This window comes from Lacerta agilis, chromosome 4, assembly GCF_009819535.1.
Source record: "Lacerta agilis isolate rLacAgi1 chromosome 4, rLacAgi1.pri, whole genome shotgun sequence".
NCBI classification, from domain to species: Eukaryota; Metazoa; Chordata; class Lepidosauria; order Squamata; family Lacertidae; genus Lacerta; species Lacerta agilis.
Genome location: NC_046315.1, coordinates 50,946,120 through 50,969,426, shown reverse-complemented (window position 1 = coordinate 50,969,426; position 23,307 = coordinate 50,946,120). Strand labels below are relative to the sequence as shown.

Genomic DNA, 23,307 nt, shown 5'->3' with positions numbered 1-23,307 from the left:
TAAAGAAGCAGGTTGGGTGTGCCCTTTTCTGAGAAGAGTAGGGAGAAGAGGCTATGAGTTCTGGTTCTTTGGGTTTCTGTGTTAAAGGGAAGGGCCCTCTGCCTCCCTGACATTGCCTACAGGGTTAGGGGTAGTTGCAGGGCTGAGGAACTAGCATCTCCAAGACTTGGATGGCTTTAAAAAAGAGATTAGATGCATTTATGCAGGATAAGGCTATGAATGCCTACTAGTCGTGATAGGGCACTACCTCCAGTACCAGAGCCTGTTTGCTTCTGAATGCCATTTGCTGGAAAACATGAATGGGGAGAGAGGTATTGTGCTGATTTCCTGCTTCCTGCATCTGCTTGGCCACTGGGAGAGAAGGAGGCCGTTCTCTGATCCAGAAAGACTCTTATTAAATTCTTATAGCGCCTTAGATGCGAGACAAGAGGCAAAGAGTGAACCTCATGATGTCTGGCATTTAAGGTTGGCTTTCACAAAATTTCAAGTAAGAGGCAGGAAGCTGTCCGACCTAAGGCCTGTTCTCACCTTTGCACAGATCAATTGGGCACGGCAGACTGAGGCTTATCACCTTTCATTGGGGCAGGGGCGTCGCTAGGGGGTGCGGTGGGGGCGGTACGCCCCTAGTGGCAGGTGTGACAAGCGGCGGGTGGGGGTGACTAGCGGCGGGTGGGGGTGACAAGCGGCAGCCCCTCCTGCCATTCCCAAGCGCTGCCGCTCCCTCTGTCACCCCAGGAGCAACAGCGCACGGCCGAGGGAGCACCCCGTCCGTGCAGCGCTGCTGCTCCCGGGGTGACCGGCAGCGTGGGGAGTGGCAGGAGGGGCCGGCGCCTGTCACCCCCACGCGCCGCCGCTCGCTCAGTCGCCCCGGGAGCAGCAGCATCGGACCGCCGCTTCCACAGCCTCCTTTTGAGCCGCAGAGCTTAAAAGCGGGCTCTTCGGCTTAAAAGGGGGCTGCAGAAGCGGCGGCGGCACTCCCGGAAACGCCCGGGAGCGGGGCATCGTGACGTCACAATGTGCCGTCACAATGCCCCGCCCCCGAGGCGTTTCCTTTGCCGCCCCGGGTGCCGCGGAGCCTAGCTCCGCCACTGCATTGGGGCCAGAAAAAGTTTTTCCCCCCTGTGCCTGCCCTGCATAGCCAGCTCCATTGTTAGGCACAGTGAAGCAGCTGCCTCAAGCAGCTGATTTTGGGTGTCATGGAAGGGCAGTCAATAGTTTGTTATTTAATGTGTTCTTATTGCCTTTTTATTGCCAGGAAGGGAGGACAAGTGCTTGTGGTTTCCAAAATCACTTGACCTGTCCAAGTGCCAAAGTAACTTGAACAACCTTGGGTATTATGCAGCTCCACTTGGGATGGCGCTGTTTGCTGCTGTACCTCAGGCAGAAAAGTGTCTTGAGCTGGCCACAATTAGCCTTTGGGCTGGCATGGGTTCTTTTTTCTTTTTTGTCTTTTCTTTTGTTTGGCAGTGCTACTCCACATTCAGCTCAAACCAAGCCAATCAGTTGTGTTGATTTGTTCTGTTTGATGCAGCTTTGGCAGGTGAGACAGCGAAGGCCCCTGTATCAGGGAACTAGAGTAGGTGCTTGGGAGTTCCATCCATACCTACGTAAAGTATAGGACAACCTATACTGTTTCTGAAATGGGGGCTGCTGTCAGGATGGAGAAGATACTAAAGACTCCTAGCCATGATGACTGCATTGTATCTCCAGTGACAGAGGCAGTATGCCTGTGTATACCAGCTGGTGGGGAGCAAATGAACAAAATACTCTTGCACTCAAGTCCTGTTTGTGGGTCTCTCATAGGTATTTGGTTGGGCACAATGAAAAGAGGATACTGGACTAGGTAGACCTTTGGTTTGATCTAGCAGGGCTGTTCTTAAGATAAGAGTTGCAGAGCAGAGATGGGCAACTGTTGCACAGAAACCTGCTGCTCCCCTACCTATCTTGTTGAAGTAAGGAGCTATCAGCCCCTTGAGACAGGGGAGCATTGTGGCCAGTTCCCCTGGAAGGTTACATTTATATGTGCTATTAGTTATGGACTTTTTGTTGTTGTTGTTGTTTTTGCAACGCATCACAAATAAAATGCAGGTCTGTGTGACTATCCTGCCTGTGTTTGTACATCAAACATTCCCTACCATACTTGCAAATAAAAGAGTTTCACAAAAGGCATAGGCAAGAAGGCGGCTGAGACAAGACAGGGCCAACAGGGATGTGTTTGAACTAGTTGCTCCACCCAGCATCTCATCTTCAGAAGGGGGAAAAATGTTTTCACTAACCCAAACAGGCACAGTCTGATCTGTACAGACAGTCTGCAGGCATCTGCCCAAGAAGCCGACGGTTGGCTGGCACATCATCATCTGATTTATGGTGTGTGTGTGTGTGTGTGTGTGTGTGTGTGTGTTAAGCCTTAAATTGTTGAGTCTCTGGCTGGCTGTGTTGGTATTACTGTATGGTTGGTGCATGTTTTCAGCTGAAGAGCTGGCTCTGATACCAGGGTTGTTGGCTGTGAATCAGTTCCAGTTTCACACCTGTCTGAGACAATGAAAGCCTTGTTAGAGACATTTTCAGAAAGAGGGAGAGAGAGAATCTGTCATGCATTTGGAAGAGACAGAGACCTTGTGAAAAGAAGAAAGAGGAAATACTTCCTTATAACATTTGTTTCCTGGTGCAGCATTCTGTTACTTGAGATTAGGCAAAGATGATGTCCATTGAACCTACCTTGCAGTAAATGTATATTTGCTCCTCCTGGTTTAAAATTACTAGAAAGTCCTTGTAGCTTTGTCCCCTTTACCTGACACGCTCATGCTTCCTTTTGTTGACTGTTGGAAAATGAAATTGCCCCTCATGGATGGGTCTCTGAACCCTTCAGGGTGTCTCTTTTTATCCCTAAGTCTTTTAAAAGTCTTGCTAGTTGCTATTTACACACACACACACACACACACACGTGTGTGTGTGTGTGTGTGTGTGTGTGAGAGAGAGAGAGAGAGAGAGAGAGAGAGAGAGAGAGAGAGAGAGAGAGAGAGAGATGGGAGTTGTAGACCTACAACAAATTCCCTATTTCTTCTGTGTGGCATATAGGCAAAGGTGATACACCTGCTTCTCAGTGGACCCAAACTGGCCCAGGTTTAGTGATCTCACTGGAACTCTTCCCATGTTCCCTAAATTAAGCTCTGGCCATGTCCCTTGACAGGGTGGTCCAAATCATATAATCAATGATGATCCTCTCTACAGAGAGGGATTAAATGCTGCAGTAGGTGAACACAGAGGCAGAAGTAATAATATACCTCTGTTGGTACTTGCAGTTTCTTGTTTTAAAGCATAGCAAAGGCCCTGAAGTAATGAAATGCAGACAGGAGCTTGATGTTATCTCACACCTATAAACCTTTCTTAGAGTCCACTGGTGGCCAGTATCCAGAATGTTTTAGTTCAGACAAACTTGCCTATGTTAAGTACAAGTGGCACATTCATTCTTCGGTAAACAGCATTTTGCTTCAGGGCCCAAATCTTTTAAATGCTTGCAAAGGCTGGTAATTGTCTGCCTTTGCCTTCAAGTATCTTAGCATTATCTGCAATGAAGAGATTCAGCTACTCTGAAAAGGAGGGAGGGAGGAAGAGAAAACATGCCATATTGTATGTACAGTAATCTTCTTGAAATGAGAACTAACACAAGACTTTGGTGTTGTTTTTTAACATACTGGTAGGGAAAAACCTCAATGGTTTGTGTTTTAAAGGGCATAGAATTATTTCAGTCCAAAACACACCAGTCATTATAGATGCCAGCATCTTGCTTTGGAAGCCAGAGAAGTCTCTCTCATACCAAGGTTAAACTTGTAGCATGGGGAAAGTGTGCACAAAAATGTATATGTCAGTGCAAATAACACATTAAAATGCATTATATCAGTTCACAAAAAAGGGAGAAGTTTGCAAACTGATGCAGAAATGGGGGCAGACTGAGCTCGAGTAGAAAAATGAGAAACTAAGAGGAACTGAAATTGACAGATTCACCCATCTTTAGATGGATAAGAGGTAGTTAATCAGCTGTATGGTGTCAAAGGTGGAAAGCCCAGTGCATCACCTGGCATGATATTATGTATTAGTTCAGCTTCTTCGTACTTGAACTTTTGACCCAAAGTGAGCCTATGTAACCAGTGCAAGACTGTGATTTGAATATACTTAACACCACTGGTACTAATTACACTTGTGTGGAAGTCTCATTGATTTGGAACTGACTTAATTCCAAATACTTAGAATTGCACTCTCCTCTTCCCTTTAGTGGCATACTGACAGTGGAATATTCAGTTACTCTTCGATTCGTTGCGTGTTGTTTTGGCCTAAGTTGGAGTCTTTCATAATAATGTTCAGGCAGTCCATTAACTTGAGCACCTGCGTCAAGTTCAAAGGATACCATTGGTTCTTGTACTGCCAATGGCGGATTCTAGTCTTTCTCATTACCTTTGCCTGATTCCACTACATTCAGAAAAAAAATCCCCTTCCTCCCAGCATGCACCTGGGGTTTCAGTATAGGTGATTTGCAATCTTTTGCAAAATGGTTATGTTCATCCCAATTATAGCAAATGCTTCCCAGACACAGCAGACTTTTTAGGACCACGTTGCATCCTACAGATTTTGGAAACTTCTTTCAAGCTCTCTCTTTTTCCAAGTGCTTTCTCTGGGTTAGCTTCTGCTTGTCCATATTTGAGTGCTGTGCCCCCCAAAAAATCCTGTTTTGTTTTTCCAACTGTTCTCTATCAATTAATGAAAAAGGAAATTGTATCCAAAAATTAGCATAGAGCACAAATTCTCAAGGGTGAGGTGCAAGGTTTATGTTGTGCTTAACTTACTTTTGTGGTGGCCAGGGGATGTTTGTGAGTGTCCTTTCTTTCATTCTACAAATCATCTCACCAGCAGTCTGCACCCTGCAGCCTTCCTGGGTGTCTGCACTTAAGTTAAAGTTCAGCAGGGAGAACATCATGAGGCAAGGCTACAGAGAGATGGATAAATGTTTACTGGAAAGGAAAGAAACACTTTTAATCTTTTATTCTTCTGCAAACTGGAAATTGTTGTGAAGCTTCAAAGCTTCCTCCGCCTTCACAGATGGATGATTTTACTTTACCACGTTTTTCATTCAGTTGCTCTTGCTCCTGCTTCAGAAGTCTGTTTGGCTCCACTTCTGATGCCAGAAGTTCATTCACATGAGATCACACCAAGAAGAAGTTAATATAATGTTTTACTGCCACACAGAAATATCTAACTAGCTTCCCTCTCATTCTGCTCTTGGCTTCACACCCCTCCTCCAGGGATCATTTCTAAACTCTCTTTCCTAAGTTCCTTATAAGAAAGCACCTCTAAATTACAACAATCACATTTCAATCTGCCTTTCTTCATACATTATATATGCGCTTACAGCAAATGTGTGGGACAATGGTAGGCCCTAGTCCCTGATGTACATACTTTCACTGTACTTATGAAAATACATCTGTGTGTACAGCTGTCTGTTTGGAGGGTTCCTTTCTAGATGCCTGTAAAACTTGAAAAATCTGTGAAGAGTCATCTCTGTACACAGTGGTATTCAGAGACCATTTCAGACAATGCAAAAAATGAATGCATGTACATGTGGCCACCCTCTCCTGATGTCTTCATTATATGTGAACAGGGTTTATCAGAAGCCGCTTGCAGCAGGTGGATCTGTTGGAAGTTTGGGTGCAACTCAGCTTGCAGAAAGAGTAAGGGATCAAGTAGTGGTGTCCAAACTTGATGAAGTGAAGGGCCGTAAGGGCCAACCAAAGTTGTTGACCTTTTTTAGGATTGACGTTGTGGAGCTTTTTTAAGGATTTTAACCCAGAAAATAAAGTGTCACAGGGGCCGGATTAAACCGACTGGCGGGCCGTATTAGGCCCCCGAAACGGGCTTTGGACATGCCTGAAGGGGGCCTCTGGATTCCTATATTATCCATGTGCCTTACCAGCAGCATAAGGTAGTGGGGAGATCAGCATTGTGGTGACGCACTGACAGGAGTACCAGACTGGCTCCACTGGTGTGTCCATCCCAGCCCATCTGGTGGAAAACATCTGGGGCTTATATCTCACTGATTCCAAGGATATTTGACATTTACCAAAAGAAAATGCTATATTTTGTTTTCATCTCATTTTGTGAGGATCCCTGGGTAAGCTCCTCCTGAATCTTATTGCCTGTTTCACCAGTTCTTCTTCTTTCAGGCTGGTCCGGGAAGCTCACAGCAATTTCTCACTGCTAAATGTGTTTTCTGTTTACATTTCTTTTACACTTTCCTAAGGACTTCCCACCCTCTCCCACAGGCTTCGACAGAATGTCATATATTCTTATCTTTCCTTACAACCTCATAGCAACTCTGTGTGTGAGAGGCAGTGAATCTGAGTCTTTTTCATCCAAAGCACACTAGCTTCTGGCTTTAGGGCCCAATCTATGATAGTCACCCATAGAAATTCACATTTCCTCTCCTATCTTCTCAAGGTTTCTTGAACCAATGTCTTGTTCATATTTGACTTGGTGCTGCTACATTATTGGCTGTGTACTGTTCTCTGCACCTGTAATTCCCAGCAAAGCAGACATAAGATTTAGCTACATTCTGACATGAAGCCAGTCACTGTAGTCTTTTTACACAGGAATTATCAGGTATAAAAGTGACATCAAGATAACAACAGTCAATGAATCACACAAGCTAAACTGGTTGCAAAATACACTGAACATTTCCTCAAAGCAAATTATCTGACACCTTTTTTGGGGGGGGATATAACTCCTGTCCTTTCATGGGTTTGACTGAGATTCCCTATTTCTCCATATTAGCTGAAAGATGTTGAACAAAGCACAAACTGTCAAAAGATTTCACAGGAGTAGGAGAGCATTTATTAAAGATATATCTAAATAGATTGCTGGATTGTGTTAGTGACCTCAGCCTGACTACAAGAAAAGTCTTTTTACTACAAATTTAGGGACTCACTTCCCATGTCATTTTTGCTGTTCTGCTTTAAAACTGTCTTAAGTGAATTCTTAGTTGGGTGTTGGTGGTTTCCCCTCTGATACATTTTTGCATAATCAGTGTCCATCTGTTTCCTTCCCATATCATGCACACAGTCTTCTATCAAAAGCACATTTTAATTGCAAAAATAGGGTGGCATATTTAAGACTTGGGATAATTCAATATTTATCTAGTGTTTATCCATCTCTGTTTCTATTTCACTGCAGAAAACAGCAGTGGGTCCACCTAGTTTTCCTTTAGATGTCATGAGTGACAAAGGTTGCATTTCTGTGGCTTGCCAGTAGTGAGGCTTGATGGAGCTGTGCATCCACCACCATATCCAAAGCCTTGCACCAACCAGGGCAGAACAGGGGGGAGGATCCCCTTTACTAGCACCCAGGTTTGCACAGTGAAGAGGCCCAGATTGGGCCCGTTGCTATCATATGACATCAGCAGGGTCAGTTCAAAATTCAGCAGATCCCCTGCTTGCCCATCCCTGCTCCCAAAATTCCCTATTCCAGGTTTTTTCACAGGCTACCAATAGTGGGGATTCTGCCAGCACTAGCTTCCATACATCTTTTTGAGCAGACACACTGCTTCTCTGCTAACTACCAGTATGTAGCTCTACTGCCAGCAGAAGCTTGCAGAACTGGACAGGACTGGGGGGAAATCCCCCATCAAAGTTCTGGGAGGTAAACTTCCATTTTATTATACGTAAACCAGATGTTTTTCAAATCACAATGGCAAAGGGATTATCTTAGTGACTAAAATGTGCTTGCAGCACACTTTCAGTGATTACCGTATATACCCGAGTATAAGCCGACCCGAATATAAACCGAGGCACCTAATTTTCCTACAAAAACCTGGGAAAGCTTATTGACTCGAATATAAGCCGGTTCACCTTTGCCGCTGTGGAGGAGGAGGAGGAACGAGCAGCCCGAAAGCAGCCCTTTGGGCTGCTCCTTCCTCTTCCTCCTTTGCCAAGTTTGCATTTATGCGAGCAGTTCAGGAATGGAACAAGCTGCCTGGGGAGAGTAAAGAACCGTCGTTCTTGTACGCTTCTTAAGGAATGGTTGACTGGGGAGAGTGGGTGGCTTCTTTCTCGCTGCCCCCACCGCCCGCCTCACTCAAGTATAAGCCGAGGGCAGCTTTTTCAGCACAAAAAATGTGCTGAAAAACTAGGCTTATACTCAAGTATATATGGTATGTTGAATTTTATGTAGCATGTGTCCTACTAGTCACAGAGCAATGTTCACTTTATTCTTCAGCATCCAACTGCCTAATATTCCAATTTCAAACTGCATGAATTCAACATGCTTAGGATTGGGGTAGAACTAACATTTTAAAGATATGCTTTACAGCATACGAGGAAGACCTTATTATTACCTTGTAAATCAAGGCTGAACCTGGAGGGAGTTTAATACTCTTTGCTTGATACGATTCCCCCCTCCCTTCAAGGTGACCTCGGCTGTTAAACTCTGGAGGTTGTATTTGATATAACATTTACTTTTTCTAAGTCAATAAAGTGAACCAGGATGTCTTTAGATCATCAGAGGTCTGCTTATTACCAAAAGATTTTTTATTTTTAATCATGATCTATACTGGAATTTGAAAGAATCTGGTTGCATTTCATTTGGTGTCCTGGATAAGGGTTTGTGGGATGATAATCTGCTGTGTGTGTAGAATGCCCCCAGATGAAGTTCTCTTTATTAGTTTGTATTTTTTTTTCCTGAGCTCTGGGGATGAGATCATGAAAGTGTAAATGGCTGTTATGTTCAAAGGCACCTTTTATACCAGGAAAGTTTCCAACTGCCAACCTGTATTATTTAACTGTTACTATCCTAATTAGTTCACATCAAGGTCAGGTTTTTTTGTAGCAAAATGAACTAACTACAAACTCCACAAAGGGAGTTTTCCTTCACATTAAAGCTGAAGAAGTTAAACAGGATAGGACCACTGAAGATATGAAAGGCGAGATTGATAGGAACTCTATTTGTCTGCAAGCTACAAAATTTTAATATTGTGTAATTAGTTTGCATCTTCAGGAGTAACCTTTCAGACACCTGAGGCAATGTTGTTAGAGTTATCACACTTCTCGTGTCTGAAGAGATTATTCACATCCACCTCTGCTGTTTGTTCTGTCTTTCTTAAGGTAATTAAGAGCTTGTGGGATTTTAACCTTCTGCCAAATACGGTACTCTCGAAATTTGTGCTCCACGCTGTGATATGAATTTAACTAGGCTACTTGCCTTCATGCGTTTTGTACAAATTCCTCAAGCCATTAGCCTTTATCTTACAGCAAGGATAGCAAAACCCTATAGCCTTCCAGATGCTTTGGACTACAATTCCCATCAACCCCAGCCAATATGGCCAATGGCCAGGGATGATGGGAGTTGTAGTCCAGCAACTATAACTAGAGGGCCATAGATTCCCAATCACTATTATACCAGATCAGGTGGTTGGGCTGGTGGCAACAGCAAGTCCTTCCAAGTTCAATGCGGCTTACTCTGAGGTAAGTGACTATAATAGCATTGCAGCTTTAATAAAGCAACCAAAAAGATCAGGAGAACATCCTTCTCTATGAGGAAAGACTAAAAAAAGAGGACAATATAGAGCTTACACCTTGATAAGCCTTGGAATTGCAGTTTTAAAAAAGTTGATCATGCAGGCCTGTTATAAGGTGGGCTCTGGCCAAATGATGCTATGATATGGATGTACTAGGAATTCCACAATATGTGGTGGTGGCTATCAACTTAGGTTGCATTATAAGGGTATCAGACAAATTTATGTAGGATAATGCTGTCAGTGGCTGTTAAGTCATGACTTTAGTATTTCCCCACCAGGATCAGAGGGAGCATGCCTCCAATACCAGTTGCTGGAAATCACAGGTTGGAGAGCACTGTTGTGCTCATGTGCTGCTTTTGGGCTTCCTACAGGCATCTAGTTGACCTCTGTGGGAACAGAATGCTGGATTAGATAGGTGTTTTGGCAGGACTCTTCTTACATTTCCATGTTCACTTCTACAGATTCCAATAAAGCCATCAGAGCTTTGTGATCTTAAAAAAGCTACCATTAAGAACATCCAAACACTTGCAAGACTCTCAGTAAAAGGCAACATAGCAGTTATGGTCGACTGTTTAGGACCTGAGACCTTGACGCAACCCTTGATGCAATTTAAGGTGGACTAATTTCAGTTTCCTGTGAAAGTCGTTTCAAAAGCCCAAGCTTCTCCAGAACTTCTCAAATTGTTTTAATGCCTCAGTAAAACCACAGAAGCTCTAAAATAAAAGCAAACATTAGGGCATGAGGTCACAGCTTAAAGGTACCAGTGCCTTTCAAAAGAGCCTAAGTAACTTGGGCAAAGATATTGAAACCTGATGTGCCACATTACGCTGCATAATTTTCAGTTATATGAGGCATTGCAGCAAAAGGGTTGTGTGAGGTAATCTTGGCACTGCCACACATGCTAAATGTGTTAAAAGCCAACCATGTCTGCTGAAATTCATATAAATGAATTGGTTACCTGCTGTGCTTTCTGCAGTACATAGAAGCATTACTCCACTTTTGGCAGAGCTTCAGGGTTACAAAGGCCAGCTCTTCCATATTGCAATACTGAGGGCTCATCCACAAATCCACTTCTCCTGTGCCTAGGAAGCATGGGTCCAGGTGGTTTCCCCCTTGACTTTCTCTTTCGCTAGGGAAAACTCACTCCTTAGCTCTAAATCAGAACAGACAGCAAACCATGGGAAATCTGATGGTTGTTTGCTCCGATTGAGTGCTAAAGAGTGGTTTTCCCTGGGAGAAAGCAGCGGGACAAGAGGAAGTATGGATAAGCCCTGAGCTGATTAAGCTATTCCATGACAAAATACAGAGATGTTCTGACTTAGGAGTGTAGGTGTGCTTAGGATGCTGCAGGTGTAGACCCAGAGTTGCACCCAGGCCAGTAAAAGCTAAGCCTTTGGGGTGGCTTAGAAAGGATCCGCATTTAGTGCAGTAGCACCTACTCTTTGAAGTTCCCCTCTCACTACACATTACACAGCAGCCATCTCTGCTGCTTTCTTGTGGCAACTGAAAACCTTCCTCTTCCAGTTACAGGTGGGTTGCCGTGTTGGTCTGCCATAGTCGAAACAAAATAGGAAATTCTTTCCAGTAGCACCTTAGAGACCAACTGAGTTTGTTCTTGGTATGAGCTTTCGTGTGCATGCACACTTCTTCAGATACCTCTTCCTCTTCCAGAAAGCCTTTTATGTAGAGATCTTCCCCAGTCCTCATCCATATTGGAGTTGGTTTTATATATTTTCAGATGTTTTTTATTATTTTGCTGTGTGTGTGTTTCCCACCCTGGGCTTCTTTGGCAAGAAGGGTGTGATATTCTAATTAATGAATAACTACAGTAGTAGTATTCTATACCCTCTGATCTCTCTCTCTCTCACTGCCACTACCCCACATTTTGGCTTCTTTCATCCCTCTCCCCCTGATGGATAGTTACATTGGCAAAGCATGAGACTCTTAATCTCAGGGTCATGGGTTTGAGCCCTAGGTTGGACAAAAAGGTTCCTGCATCGCAAGGGGTTGGACTAGATGATCCTCATGATCCCTTCCAGCCCTACAGTTCTATGATTCACAGCTGCAGGTGACTTTCCTCTGTTATTCTTAGTATTAACCAGGCAATGGCATTTAACAACAGAAACAGCAGCCAGCTGCTTCTCACTTGGGAATTGGAGGAGTTACAGAAGCATCCGTTTCATGCTTCCTGCTTCAGAACTGGCAATGTGGCTGGCTCAGAGGTTGAGGCACCATAGGGAAGGCAGAGTGAAAAGGGTGGTGGCTGGCAGAGGGCTACTTTGCCCTCGATAGAAGCCCAGTGTCCTAGTGATGCAGAAATAAGAAGAATTAGCAGCTAGGATTCTCCATTCAAAGAAACAGCCACCAGTGAAGTTTTCATAAGCTGTAGATTGCCATATCCCACTCCCCACAACCCCTTTGTAATTCTCATTGGGATGCATTGTGGGATGTGAAACTCCAAAGCAGGGATTTCCATGTTACGTTATACTGAGGGAAAGCATCTTCCATAATGAAAGAGCTGGCGATGGAATTTTACAGTGTGCTCTGTATTTTTCCAGCTCCTCATGTTCCAGCTCTGAAAAGGTAAGAGAATACTTGTGTTGTTGTACGTCTGCAGCACCTAGCAATGAAGTCGTCCTTTGGTAAGCACCAAACTTCTTCAAAGCCCTGAGTAATCCAGCTACTGGAAAATGACACAGCTTTTCAAAGAGAGGCATTAGGCAAGGATTCAGCCTTGATTTTGTTATTCATATGGGAGGGTGGTGTGGAAAAAGAAGAGTAGCCAGCTGGAACTGGTGTTTGGAATCGGCGTCTAAGCATAGCACCACCAAAACCCCTGTAAATGAGTTCAAATTCTGAGAGGTGGGCCCCACGATTCAAAGGCATTCAAGTGCCAAGTTGATTTTGCCTTTTATTTCCGATGCTACCTAACACAGAGATGACTGCTTTGGTGTGAATGCTGGTTGTGCTCATAATCACCTTTAGAAACATATATTTAAGTTTAGAAAGTTGACCAAAGATATCATTTAGCTTAGGAGGAAAAAGTAGAGAGCCAAGTAGGTTATTTTTGTTTAAAAAGAAACTAAACCACTCAATCCAATTGGAGAGAGAAAGGTGAAATAGTAAGAGACCTAGAAGCTGGGAAAATATGATTAGGTTGATGCCAGCAAATGATTGAGGAAAATAATGAGGTGCCCACTTTTTTTCATCCTCATACCTCGAACAATTTGAAAGCAATTGACAAGTTAATAAAGAAACTTGTTTCCATAAGGCGTGTGGCAGAATGGAGTTTGGCAGACATTTCTGCTGATTTAAATGATGAAAACAGTTCTTTAATTTTCCTGGATCGTATGGTAGCAACACTTGACTCATGTTATCAAGGATTCAAATTGACACAGATATGTGGCTAATTAATTGCTAACCACTTATATCATCTTTTCTCCCTGATCCTTTAGTTGCAAATTTTTAAAGTTAGCATTCAGGAGAGAGAGAGAGAGAGAGAGAGAGAGAGAGAGAGAGAGAGAGAGAAAGTGGATGTGGGTTTCAAATTTGTTGGCCCAAATCTCTGCCCAAAGGTACCCGTCATCTTGCCAGTTACTGGCGTATCTACAGTGCTGACTCACATCCTGCTGCTCCTTTTTTAGAAATACTTCCAGCAACAGGCTTTATCACGGTGAGATTCAGCCTCTATAAATGCCACGTACCTAGACCGAGAGGGCACTGCCTGGCTCATGGCATAATGATGACCCTGTTCCAAAGGCAGCTCTTTGTGAAACAGCCTCACCACTGCTAACACCTTTTATTTCCAAACACGACCTGTCCACCAGTAAATCATTGCACAAACATAGCAAAAGGTGGAGGGAAGGTGTTGGTAGGCTGGCTAAAGACAATCCCTGTTGCAATCCACCGGGTAATATTTAAATTAAAATGCTACATGTTTGATCACAAGCCTTCTTGGAAATTTCTCATGCCCTGGTGTCAGCCAAACATTTGTTGCAATCTGATGTTCTGAGCTCTAGGAGATTCCTCATACTGCGCCCTTACCAACATGCATGAATCTCTGTGAGCACCAATGATGTCTCATCCTGCTCAGCAGCAGCTAATGACTTCTTGCACCTTGAATTACAAGTTGCAGGATGGAATGGGCGGTATGAGAAACTGCCCCCTTTGTGGAGGCAGATTAAAGCCTAATGTGGTACAGAGCAGCAGGGCCGTCTTAAGCGTATCCGGCACTGTGGTTCAAAGATCCCTCCGGTGCCCCTGTTTCCCACAGTTGTCAACCTTTCCCCAAGCCTCTTCAGGGATGGCTCTCCTCCCACAGATGCTTGGGAAGGAAGCTACACGCCCGCCAGCTTATAGTTGGCGGGGCGCAGCTTCCATCCTAAGCCTCTGCTGAGATCGCTCTCCTCCCACGGAGGCTTGGGAGGCAAGCTGCATACCCGCCAGCAATATGGTTGACAGGGCACAGCTGGCAGGTGTGCAGGGAAAAGGGAGGCCGCTGGCAAAGCCACACAACTCCCCCACTCGCTGGGGCGCCCCTGAGAGGCAATGCGCCAGTAAGCCCAATAGGAAAGACGGCTCTGCAGAGCAGACATACAGTGCACTCTAAAAGTTGTGGCACTGTGCAGGTCCTGCTGTGCTGAAGGATATTGATTATGTAGCATTTTGGTGCCAACTGAACATTCTCTGGCACTTAGAAGATTGGGCAAGAAGCTTTCTACTGCCACCTACAGCCAACATAAAAGGAATAAGCAGTCAACTACTTGGAAGAAAACCACCCATCCCGTTACAACTCTGATTTTCTGCCATGCCACATGCTGATGATTAGAAAAATACTGAGTACATGAGAGGCAGCACATCGTGGAGTTTCTTTACCTTACAGAGCCCTTTTAAGTCGATTATATGAAACTATTAAATATTATGCAACATATGCACTACTTAATTATGGTTTTTTTTAAAAAAAAATAAAGAAGCCCAACACAACATTTTGGGGTCAATAAAACGTGATGGGGCATGAATGGTGGTACAGTGCTTTGTATCTAACAGCTTGTTCAGCGTGAGGCTGGAGGCCGAGAACTTGTGTCTAACTAAACACAGTGCAAATTATTTGTACTCTTTAATTCTTACCCTGAAGTGTTTTATTGCAATAATTAACTGTTTACATATACTTTCTCACACTATGAAAGGCAGAAATTGATAGCGCTTGTGACTTTGAATAAGACCGAGAGACTTTCACCTAGGCTGCCGGTTGGTACAAATCAGCAACTCTGAGGGTTTTTGAGAGCCAGTTTGGTGTAGTGGTTAAGAGCGGCAGACTCGTAATCTGGGGAACCGGGTTCGTGTCTGCACTCCTCCACATGCAGCTGCTGGGTGACCTTGGGCTAGTCACACTTCTCTGAAGTCTCTCAGCCTCACTCACCTCACAGAGTGTTTGTTGTGGGGGAGGAAGGGAAAGGAGAATGTTAGCCGCTTTGAGACTCCTTAGGGTAGTGAAAAGCGGGATATCAAATCCAAACTCTTCTTCTTCTTCTTCTTTCAAGAGGATCCAACACATTGCTGCTTTTAAACTTTTCTGAAGACCTGTATGACTACAAGACCAGAGTTGTCCTATTATTTTCATTGCACTTAAACTGATGAAATTTTGTAATATTTGTTACTTTTACATCTAATACCCCCTTGCATTTGATGAGGTTGCTGCAACAGAGAAAGACGTGATCTTCTGATTTGACTCGGTAGAGGAAAATCAATATTGTTTTGATGCTGATCACAAAGCTTCTAAGCAGTGATTGGCTCAGCCTCCTGCCTGTTACACAGGGGCTGGGCAATCAGAAAGTGTTGGCTAAACTGTTCCGATCATGAACAGGGAGCATAGGTGGAAGAAAATGCTAGAAAATGATAGGCAAAAGAATCTGGGACCTAGAAGCATGTGCCATGGAGAGGAAATTCTCTTACGGAACAGGACAAAGCAGCTAGCACTCAGTCAGAAAAGAAAGCTGAAAGAGACTAGGTATGCAAAGTGCATATTGTCAGGAGCTGTAAGATGGGAAGGTGGAATTTCAGCATTGTTACGGAATTTGATATTTGCACATTCCAACACAAACAGACCTGATCTGCATCTCCCATTGTAATGTGCGAATCTGCACTTACTTATCCACCAGCTTTCACACTTCCTGAATGGTCCAACACGGTTTTCAGCTGTAAAAACCCAAATAAAATATGTTCTAAAATGTTTGTTTTGAGGGGCCAATACTTTGCAAATATATATTTAAAAATTGTGGGTTTTTTGTGGTTTGAGAGGCAGTAATGGGATGAAATAGCATATGCAAAAGTGGAACAGGCCAGAAATAGACCGATTTGCTCATTCCTAGCTGAAGTTCCCATACTGATCTGAAATCACCAGCAGAATCTTTAGCAGTAGGCATCTGGTCTTTCATTTTCTTTGAAAGCAAAGCTCCTACTTTTTTAAAGAAAACCACCCCTCTTGTATGCAACATTACTCTGGCATTGACTTGAGATGATTCTCAGTTGTTCTGACCCTATCTGCTAGCAGAAGACATTTAACAAAACCAACTTGTTTACCTTAATCTGCCTGTCCTCCTGCCCCTGAATACATTTACAGTGTAGTCACAAAGCTGGATGAAGCACAAAGCCAGGACAGGCCTCTTTGATTTGGGTTGCTCAAAGGACAGGCGTTTGTCATCACTCTGAGTGGTGCAGAAGCACTAGCAAATGCAGACCACAGAGTCATCGCTCAGCTGTCATTGCAGCTTCAGCTTCAGCAAGCCAGACATCTAGAGACAGAACAGTGTTTGATATCTGTCCAAGTAGGTTCTGTTTCCACTTGATGTGATTTGTAAGGATACTACCCAAATTCCTGGATTCACAGGACTGAAATAAATTGCCAAATGTCTCATCATTAAACTATGTGATGCAGTGCCGTCAATAATGGCCCTCTTACTGGTACACCATTCCCCTTTTAAAAAAATCATAATTGGGGGGGCATGATCCTTGTGGTTCTATTACGATTCTAGTGCGGTGGTTGTGTTAGGATTGAGGGCATGCACAGCTTATTTGGGGAACAAACTGATAACTTCAAAATAATTAAGAATAAAAAAATTTGTAGAGGATAGTGGAGAAAGACCACGGCTCTGATTAGTGACTTGCTACTGTCCCTGTTCTGGGATGCGGGTGGCGCTGTGGGTTAAACCACAGAGCCTAGGGCTTGCCGATCAGGTCGGCAGTTCAAATCCCCTCGACAGGGTGAGCTCCCATTGCTCGGTCCCTGCTCCTGCCAACCTAGCAGTTCAAAAGCACGTCAAAGTGCAAGTAGATAAATAGGTACTGCTCCGGCGGGAAGATAAACGGCATTTCCGTGCGCTGCTCTGGTTTGCCATGCTGGCCACATGACCCGGAAGCTGTATGCCGGCTCCCTCGGCCAGTAAAGCAAGATGAGTGCCGCAACCCCAGAGTCATCCGCGACTGGAGCTAACGGTCAGAGGTTCCTTTACCCTTACTGTCCCTGTTACATTCATTTCAGTAGTACAGAAGATGTAGTGCCAGAAATGCCTTCTCCTCAAACTTCCACACATCTCTGCTGTAGTTGGGTTGGCGTAAGCCATTTCTTCCCTCCTCTGGTCTCTCTTAATTTCAGCTATACGGGTTACGCAGACAACTGCACACAATTTGCAATTGTTGGAGGAAGCAGAAGCAATGTCAGGGGGAAAGCCGAAAGCACAACCACACACCCAATACAACGTAGCAGTAGCTTACACACAAGTAATGCATGTATAGAGCTGTATCTTTTTTTTAATTGTGTTTTCTTGTATTTATTTTTGAAAGCAGTGTGTTTAAAAGCAAGTACGAAAAAGCTCTTGAGTACAATGCTGAAGCGAAACCAAGGAGGGACAACATAATTAAAAAGCCAGTCAACACCTGCTATTTATTTTAAGAGCTGTATCTTGCCCCCTGGTCAATGTGTAGAGGTTGGTGCTTGAGTAGACAGTTGTTTGTAGGTCTTGGTACTCGTGGTAGAACACAACTTTTGGGTCTGAACAAAACTATTTAATATGAAATGCTGAGCTACTTTGAGAAGGAACGACTTTGCACACTGATACTTGAACCTCTCAAGATCACCAGTGTGCAATATAAAAAAAAGCTTCATAGGAGAAAAAATTAGCTGATCCCAAAACAGCTAAGTGTGCAAAGAATATGAATTGAAATAAACAGTTCCTCTGCAGGCTTCCTGACGAAAGGGGATACTAGATTTTTTTAAAAATGGTTGTTTATACTGCATAACTTTTTAAGTCTGATTTCAGCCCCCCCCCCCAATGAACAAAAGTGCATACTTGGCACCTTTAGACAGGGCATAGCTAAGCTGCATGGTATGTGATCATGAGTCTAAACTCTTGCTTTAGAAAATAAGAAGTGCCTTGCTGGACCATATCATATCTCAGCAATCAGCAAGCATATTCTTTACAAGGATCTCAACAGCCAACAGGTGCTACTTGGTCCACCAGAAACTGAGTAGTATTCCACCTTTGCTTTAAGGAATAACATCTGATCATTGTACAGGACCATAAAAATAACCACTCTCTATACCTTTTCCTCCTTGTGCCAGATACAAGGCAACTTCAGCCATCTCCTCCGTGGCCTTACGATCCATCCTATCAGTATCTGGGATCAATTGCAACTCCTTCGGTTCATCCAGCAACCCCAATTTCACCTGGAAGGGCGAGTGGAATGACGTCTCTCTCTGCAGAACTCTCAAGCCGACTGACAAGTAAGTTTCAGGAAGCATTTTTTTAACGCAACAACATCCCCAACCTGCTACGCTCAGGTTTATTAAGGTGTGAGCAGGCACCTACTACTCACGTGAAGGGAAGTCAGGTGAGCCGTCATCCACTACAGCAGGGAGCGGGGAGCTAGTACACATAGCCTTGCTCCTTCCTCTACATATTCTGAGAATGCAGGGAGATAAATCTCTGAGCAGGGCTTACGTCACAGACCAATATGGCAATAATGGCGTAAGTCAAAAACACAGAAATGGAAGCAAGCTCCATTGACTTCACTGTGGCTTTCTCATAGCTCATGTAACCAAGTATGCCATGTTGCAGTGAATCAAATAACGACACAATGGACAGGATGATGTCTGAAGGGAAGGCCACCACGAGGCATTCTCGGGGGCTCCTGTTATTGATCATTTTACACAGTAGTTAATCATTAGCTCCAAACAGGGAAAACTCTTTCCTTACAAGGCAACAGGTTTCTTCAGGTGCTGCCTCCACACCAAATATGGCAATGCTCCTCCTTTGGCTGCTACACCCACATGACATCTCCATAGAATACGTGCTCCTCTTCAGGTTTCTCCTCTCACTCACTCACCCCCTCCCCTCATGTCTCATGACTCCTTCTGTTGTTTTCCTGCCACAACCTTGTTTACCTTGCTTGCTGTTCTTGCTAACCCTCTGTGTTTCCCATCCTGGTGCCCATTATCAGTGTGGCTTGCCAGCACTGCTTTTTCCAACCTTTGCCAATCTTTACAGAATTGACGTGGCTTGCCAGCACCAATCTGAACTATAACCCCCACAATGCCATTGTTCTGGTTCTGCCTCAGTGAAAGCAGCTGTGACCCTTGCAAACAATGCCCAGAGATAGTGCACAAATTAAGGGTTTCTAAGGTTCAGTTTTAGGATTTGACCCCGTTCTGTTTAATAAGACTGATGTCCAGCTCCAGCCCAAGACAGATGAATGGTGAGCTTGTAACATGTTTACAGGTTATTTTCCTGAGGAGGCGTAAAGTCCACCCTTGAGGGAAGGTTTTAAAAAGCTCCTTTGGTTGCTATTTACTTACTTTAAGATTTTATATAGATGGGTCTTCCCCTTAAGCAAATGCAACTGGTTTTCTAATGGGGCTTCTGTGCCTGAACTGTTATTTATATACTTTAAACACCATTTTGTACACTCACATTTTTTATACAGGCCTCTAATCTTCATATAAGGGACACAGGTGGGCTGTGGTGTAAACCACAGAGCCTAGGGCTTGCCGATCAGAAGGTCAGCGGTTCAAATCCCTGCGACGGGGTGAGCTCCCGTTGCTCGGTCCCTGCTCCTGCCAACCTAGCAGTTTGAAAGCACGTCAAGTGCAAGTAGATAAATAGGTACCGCTCCAGCAGGAAGGTAAACGACATTTCCGTGCACTGCTCTGGTTCACCAGAAGCAGCTTAGTCATGCCGGCCCAGCCACCACATGACCCGGAAGCTGTACGCCGGCTCCCTCGGCCAATAACATGAGATGAGCGCCGTAACCCCAGAGTCGTCCGCGACTGGACCTAATGGTCAGGGGTACCCTTACCTTAATCTTCATATTCCCTCAGTAAATTTACCTTCCCACAGTACGAAAAGGCCTAATTGCTTTTCCTACTGCAGGGAAGACGAAATACGAATTTGAAAGTTATAGGACACTTTTTCAGGGTCATGGATTCAAGAAATTACCTTTATATACTCAGTGAACAATAGGAAACAACTCATAACTTTTCTATTTTTATTTTTAAAAAAATACGAATCAAGTCAAGAAAAATCAACCTAGGAGGAGAAACACAGGCTTTTCTGCTGACATTTGGCAGCACCTCGCATAAATCATCATTCAAGTGGTTTGCAGTGATTGCCTTTTAACTGCAGTGCAAGCAGACTTTCAACAGGTGAAGCTTCCCCTGCCTCCATGCTAGAGAACAACATCACCTGTTGAATTTTTGTTTGTCACATAGTTATCTAAGCCACATGAACCTAGTGGGAGGGTGGGCAGAAGGTAGCAATCCTCCCCACAGTTGACATTTGAGGCTGAAATCTGATCTGCTGTGGAGGCATACCCAGGTGTTTGGTAGTATTGTTAAGTAGAAGGAGGCAGATGATTATAGCTGGCATATCCAGAATTAAGACTATAGCATGTCACAGAAATCTTCTGAGAAACCTGTGGAGGTTTGTCAAAGAGGCCCTGGCTGCTATGTTGACAGGCTTTCAGAACTTGACACTACAATATGTCTGCAGAGTCTTTTTAATCCAGTCACGGTGCAGACTGTTTTTGTTTTCTTTCTCCCACCTCCTGACGCTTTTTTCACTGTACATGCACATTCCTTTTATGCAGACTCCACACTGTGTCTGAGGAGGTGTTGCCATGAGGAAAGGTTTCTTTATTGTTATTTTTAATGCCTCGTAATAGCTGGAAAGAAAGAGGAGCCACGATCCCTGTTAATTGGAGTCTGTCTAGAAACTCTCTTTTAAGAGGGCCATTATCTCTTTAATCTGTTTTGGGGTGGAGGGGGTTGGCAAGTGAGTTCTTCCATCAACAGAGGAAAAGGGTTGATATCCAACCATCATTTCAAACATGGAGCATATGAAAAAAAAATCATCCCCAAATACTTTAGTCCTTGAATCTGTTGGTTGAGGCAGGCAACATAAAGTCTGAAGGGAAAGGAAGCGTTGATGTTCACAGATATTTTAAACTGTCTTGAAAGGTGCCTCCTCCTTAGGCAATCTTTGGCTGCAAAATGAATAAAAAGTGTGCTCGCTCAAGAATAATTAACCCACCTTTCTTCTCGCTTTCCTGGGATCATCAAGTGGTCAGTGCAGGAGCATCACCTTTCCTCTAAATTAGCTTTGTTTGGATTCACTGACAGCAGCACACCGCTAAATCTGATTGGCTGGAAAGCATTGTTATGACATCGCATTCCCCATGTTATGTCAGATTGGTTGAGATCACATATGGAGGAGGAGGAAGTTCTAAGGGGGCAACACCAAAATAGGAGGAAATCAGGGAACGGTGGTGACAAGCAGACATAAAAGAAGGTGAACAGTGGGAGGTGGGTTTTTTTAAATGGAGTGTTTCAGCATTGTCCCCCCCACCCCCGCAAAACACCCCACTGCTTTTGCCATAAATAGCAAAACATTAACTTAATATTTGGCACACCCTGGAATCTGCCCTGCTTTTCTCTCTCACTACCTACAGTACCTCTATAGAATAGTTCACCTTAAGTATTTAATAGACACAAAGGAGAATAGAGCTCCTACACCTTAATCAATGGGGGAATGTGGAAATTTTGGGCAGATGGAGCTTGCCCAGTGAAAAGTGAGAAGTGCTGTACATGCTAAAATGTGCTTTTCTATGTAAGAGTCCTGGGTTTCCTTTGATTTTGATTTTATTTGGTCGCTATGTGTGTCTGAAGTGTAGTGACATCTGTCTTATGTCTTATAGCATTATCCCTGTCCTCTTTCCCAAACCAGGTGCTTCTGACCTAACAGCATTCAGTGATCCAAGAGTGGGAATTGACCGTCCTTTCCCTGCGATTCCTTCCATTTCTGATCCTCGCATGCACTATCCCGGAGCGTTCACCTATACTCCCACACCTGTGAGCTCAGGAATAGGAATCGGTATGTCTGCCATGACCACTGCCACAAGATATCACACTTATCTGCCCCCTCCATACCCAGGTTCTTCTCAGGCTCAAGGCAGCCCATTTCAGACCAGCTCCCCTTCCTATCATCTCTACTATGGAACGTCAGCAGGGTCATACCACCAGTTCTCTGTGATGTCTGGAGGAGATCGGTCGCCTCCACGCATCCTTCCTCCTTGCACTAATGCTTCCACAGGATCTACTCTCCTCAATCCCAACCTTCCAAACCAAAACGATGTTGTGGACACAGAAGGCAGCCATAGCAACTCCCCTACCAACATGGCAACCACAGCAAGGCTAGAAGAAGCAGTATGGCGGCCGTATTGAATCATTAGCACAGCTGTTTTGTCTGCCGAATGGCTGAGGACTCTACCAGGTTTATATATCGTTACAGAGAAGCAATCCATCCAGAAGTCAGTATTTCCAGGAATGGTGTCATGGTGTTATCCAATTGACATTGGTCACTGAGGTGACAGTATTCCAGAAAAGTACATTCATCCAAGGGCTGAACTTCTGAAGATGAGAACATTTTAAGACGATGGTACCTACTCACTCACTTTTTCTAGAGATATGGGGAAGGATAGATACTTGGTATGTTTCCAGAGCTTGAGACTTCAAAAAAAAAAATTGGAGCTCCTCAAAGCTTTCAAAAGAGTGCTTTATTTGACATCTGATTTGGAGGCTTAAAGCCTAACTCAATCTTAATGAGTTTAATCAATCATTTTGTCATGCTAGTTAAAAAGAAGTATAGGAAGATTCTCAGAGAGAAACTGTGAATGCTTCTGATTTAGCAATGCTGTGAATAAGAGTTTTTATATCCTGGAATTAATTTTTTTAACCAAGTTGTATATTCCAAAGAGTATGGGAATTATGTTTATTCTAATTTAAATTTTAAGATGCAACCCATCCTTTGCATATCATTTTTTATTTCCTTTTTTGGCACCTTAGAAATTTGTAAAAAGATTTAATCTTTTTAAAAATGTGCTTGCTTTTCTCATGCATTGTCAACTGAAGGCATGAAAAAGGCCTTTCCAGGGAGATGATTTAATTATTCCTTTAATATAAAAGAATGACAGCCTTGGGTCCTTTTCAACTACTGAAAACATATATGATGAGTTACTCAATATTTATGCTCTCAGCATTGATTTTTTGTGTGTGATACCTTTATTATTTAAATATGCTTAAAGATAAGCACATGCATTTTGTAGCAACCAAAGTTTTAAAATATCACATATAAAATGGCTGGAATAATTATGGGTAATGTGACTTAATTATTTAGAAGTATTGTTTACATTTTGCTCCA

The 23,307-nt window shown here is 43.7% G+C and overlaps 1 protein-coding gene across 2 annotated transcripts in view; it reads left to right on the top strand.

The window, feature by feature from the left end:
• The window catches only part of RUNX1 (RUNX family transcription factor 1), a 173,880-nt gene extending 151,261 nt beyond the window's left edge, over positions 1-22,619 (top strand). For both annotated transcript variants that reach the window (XM_033146987.1, XM_033146986.1), the window contains 2 exons: positions 18,177-18,338; positions 21,835-22,619. In XM_033146987.1, the coding sequence (XP_033002878.1) occupies positions 18,177-18,338; positions 21,835-22,331 (659 nt within the window). In that variant the 3' untranslated portion in view covers positions 22,332-22,619. The remainder of the gene's footprint in view (positions 1-18,176; positions 18,339-21,834) is intronic.
• The last annotated feature ends 688 nt before the right edge of the window (positions 22,620-23,307 follow it).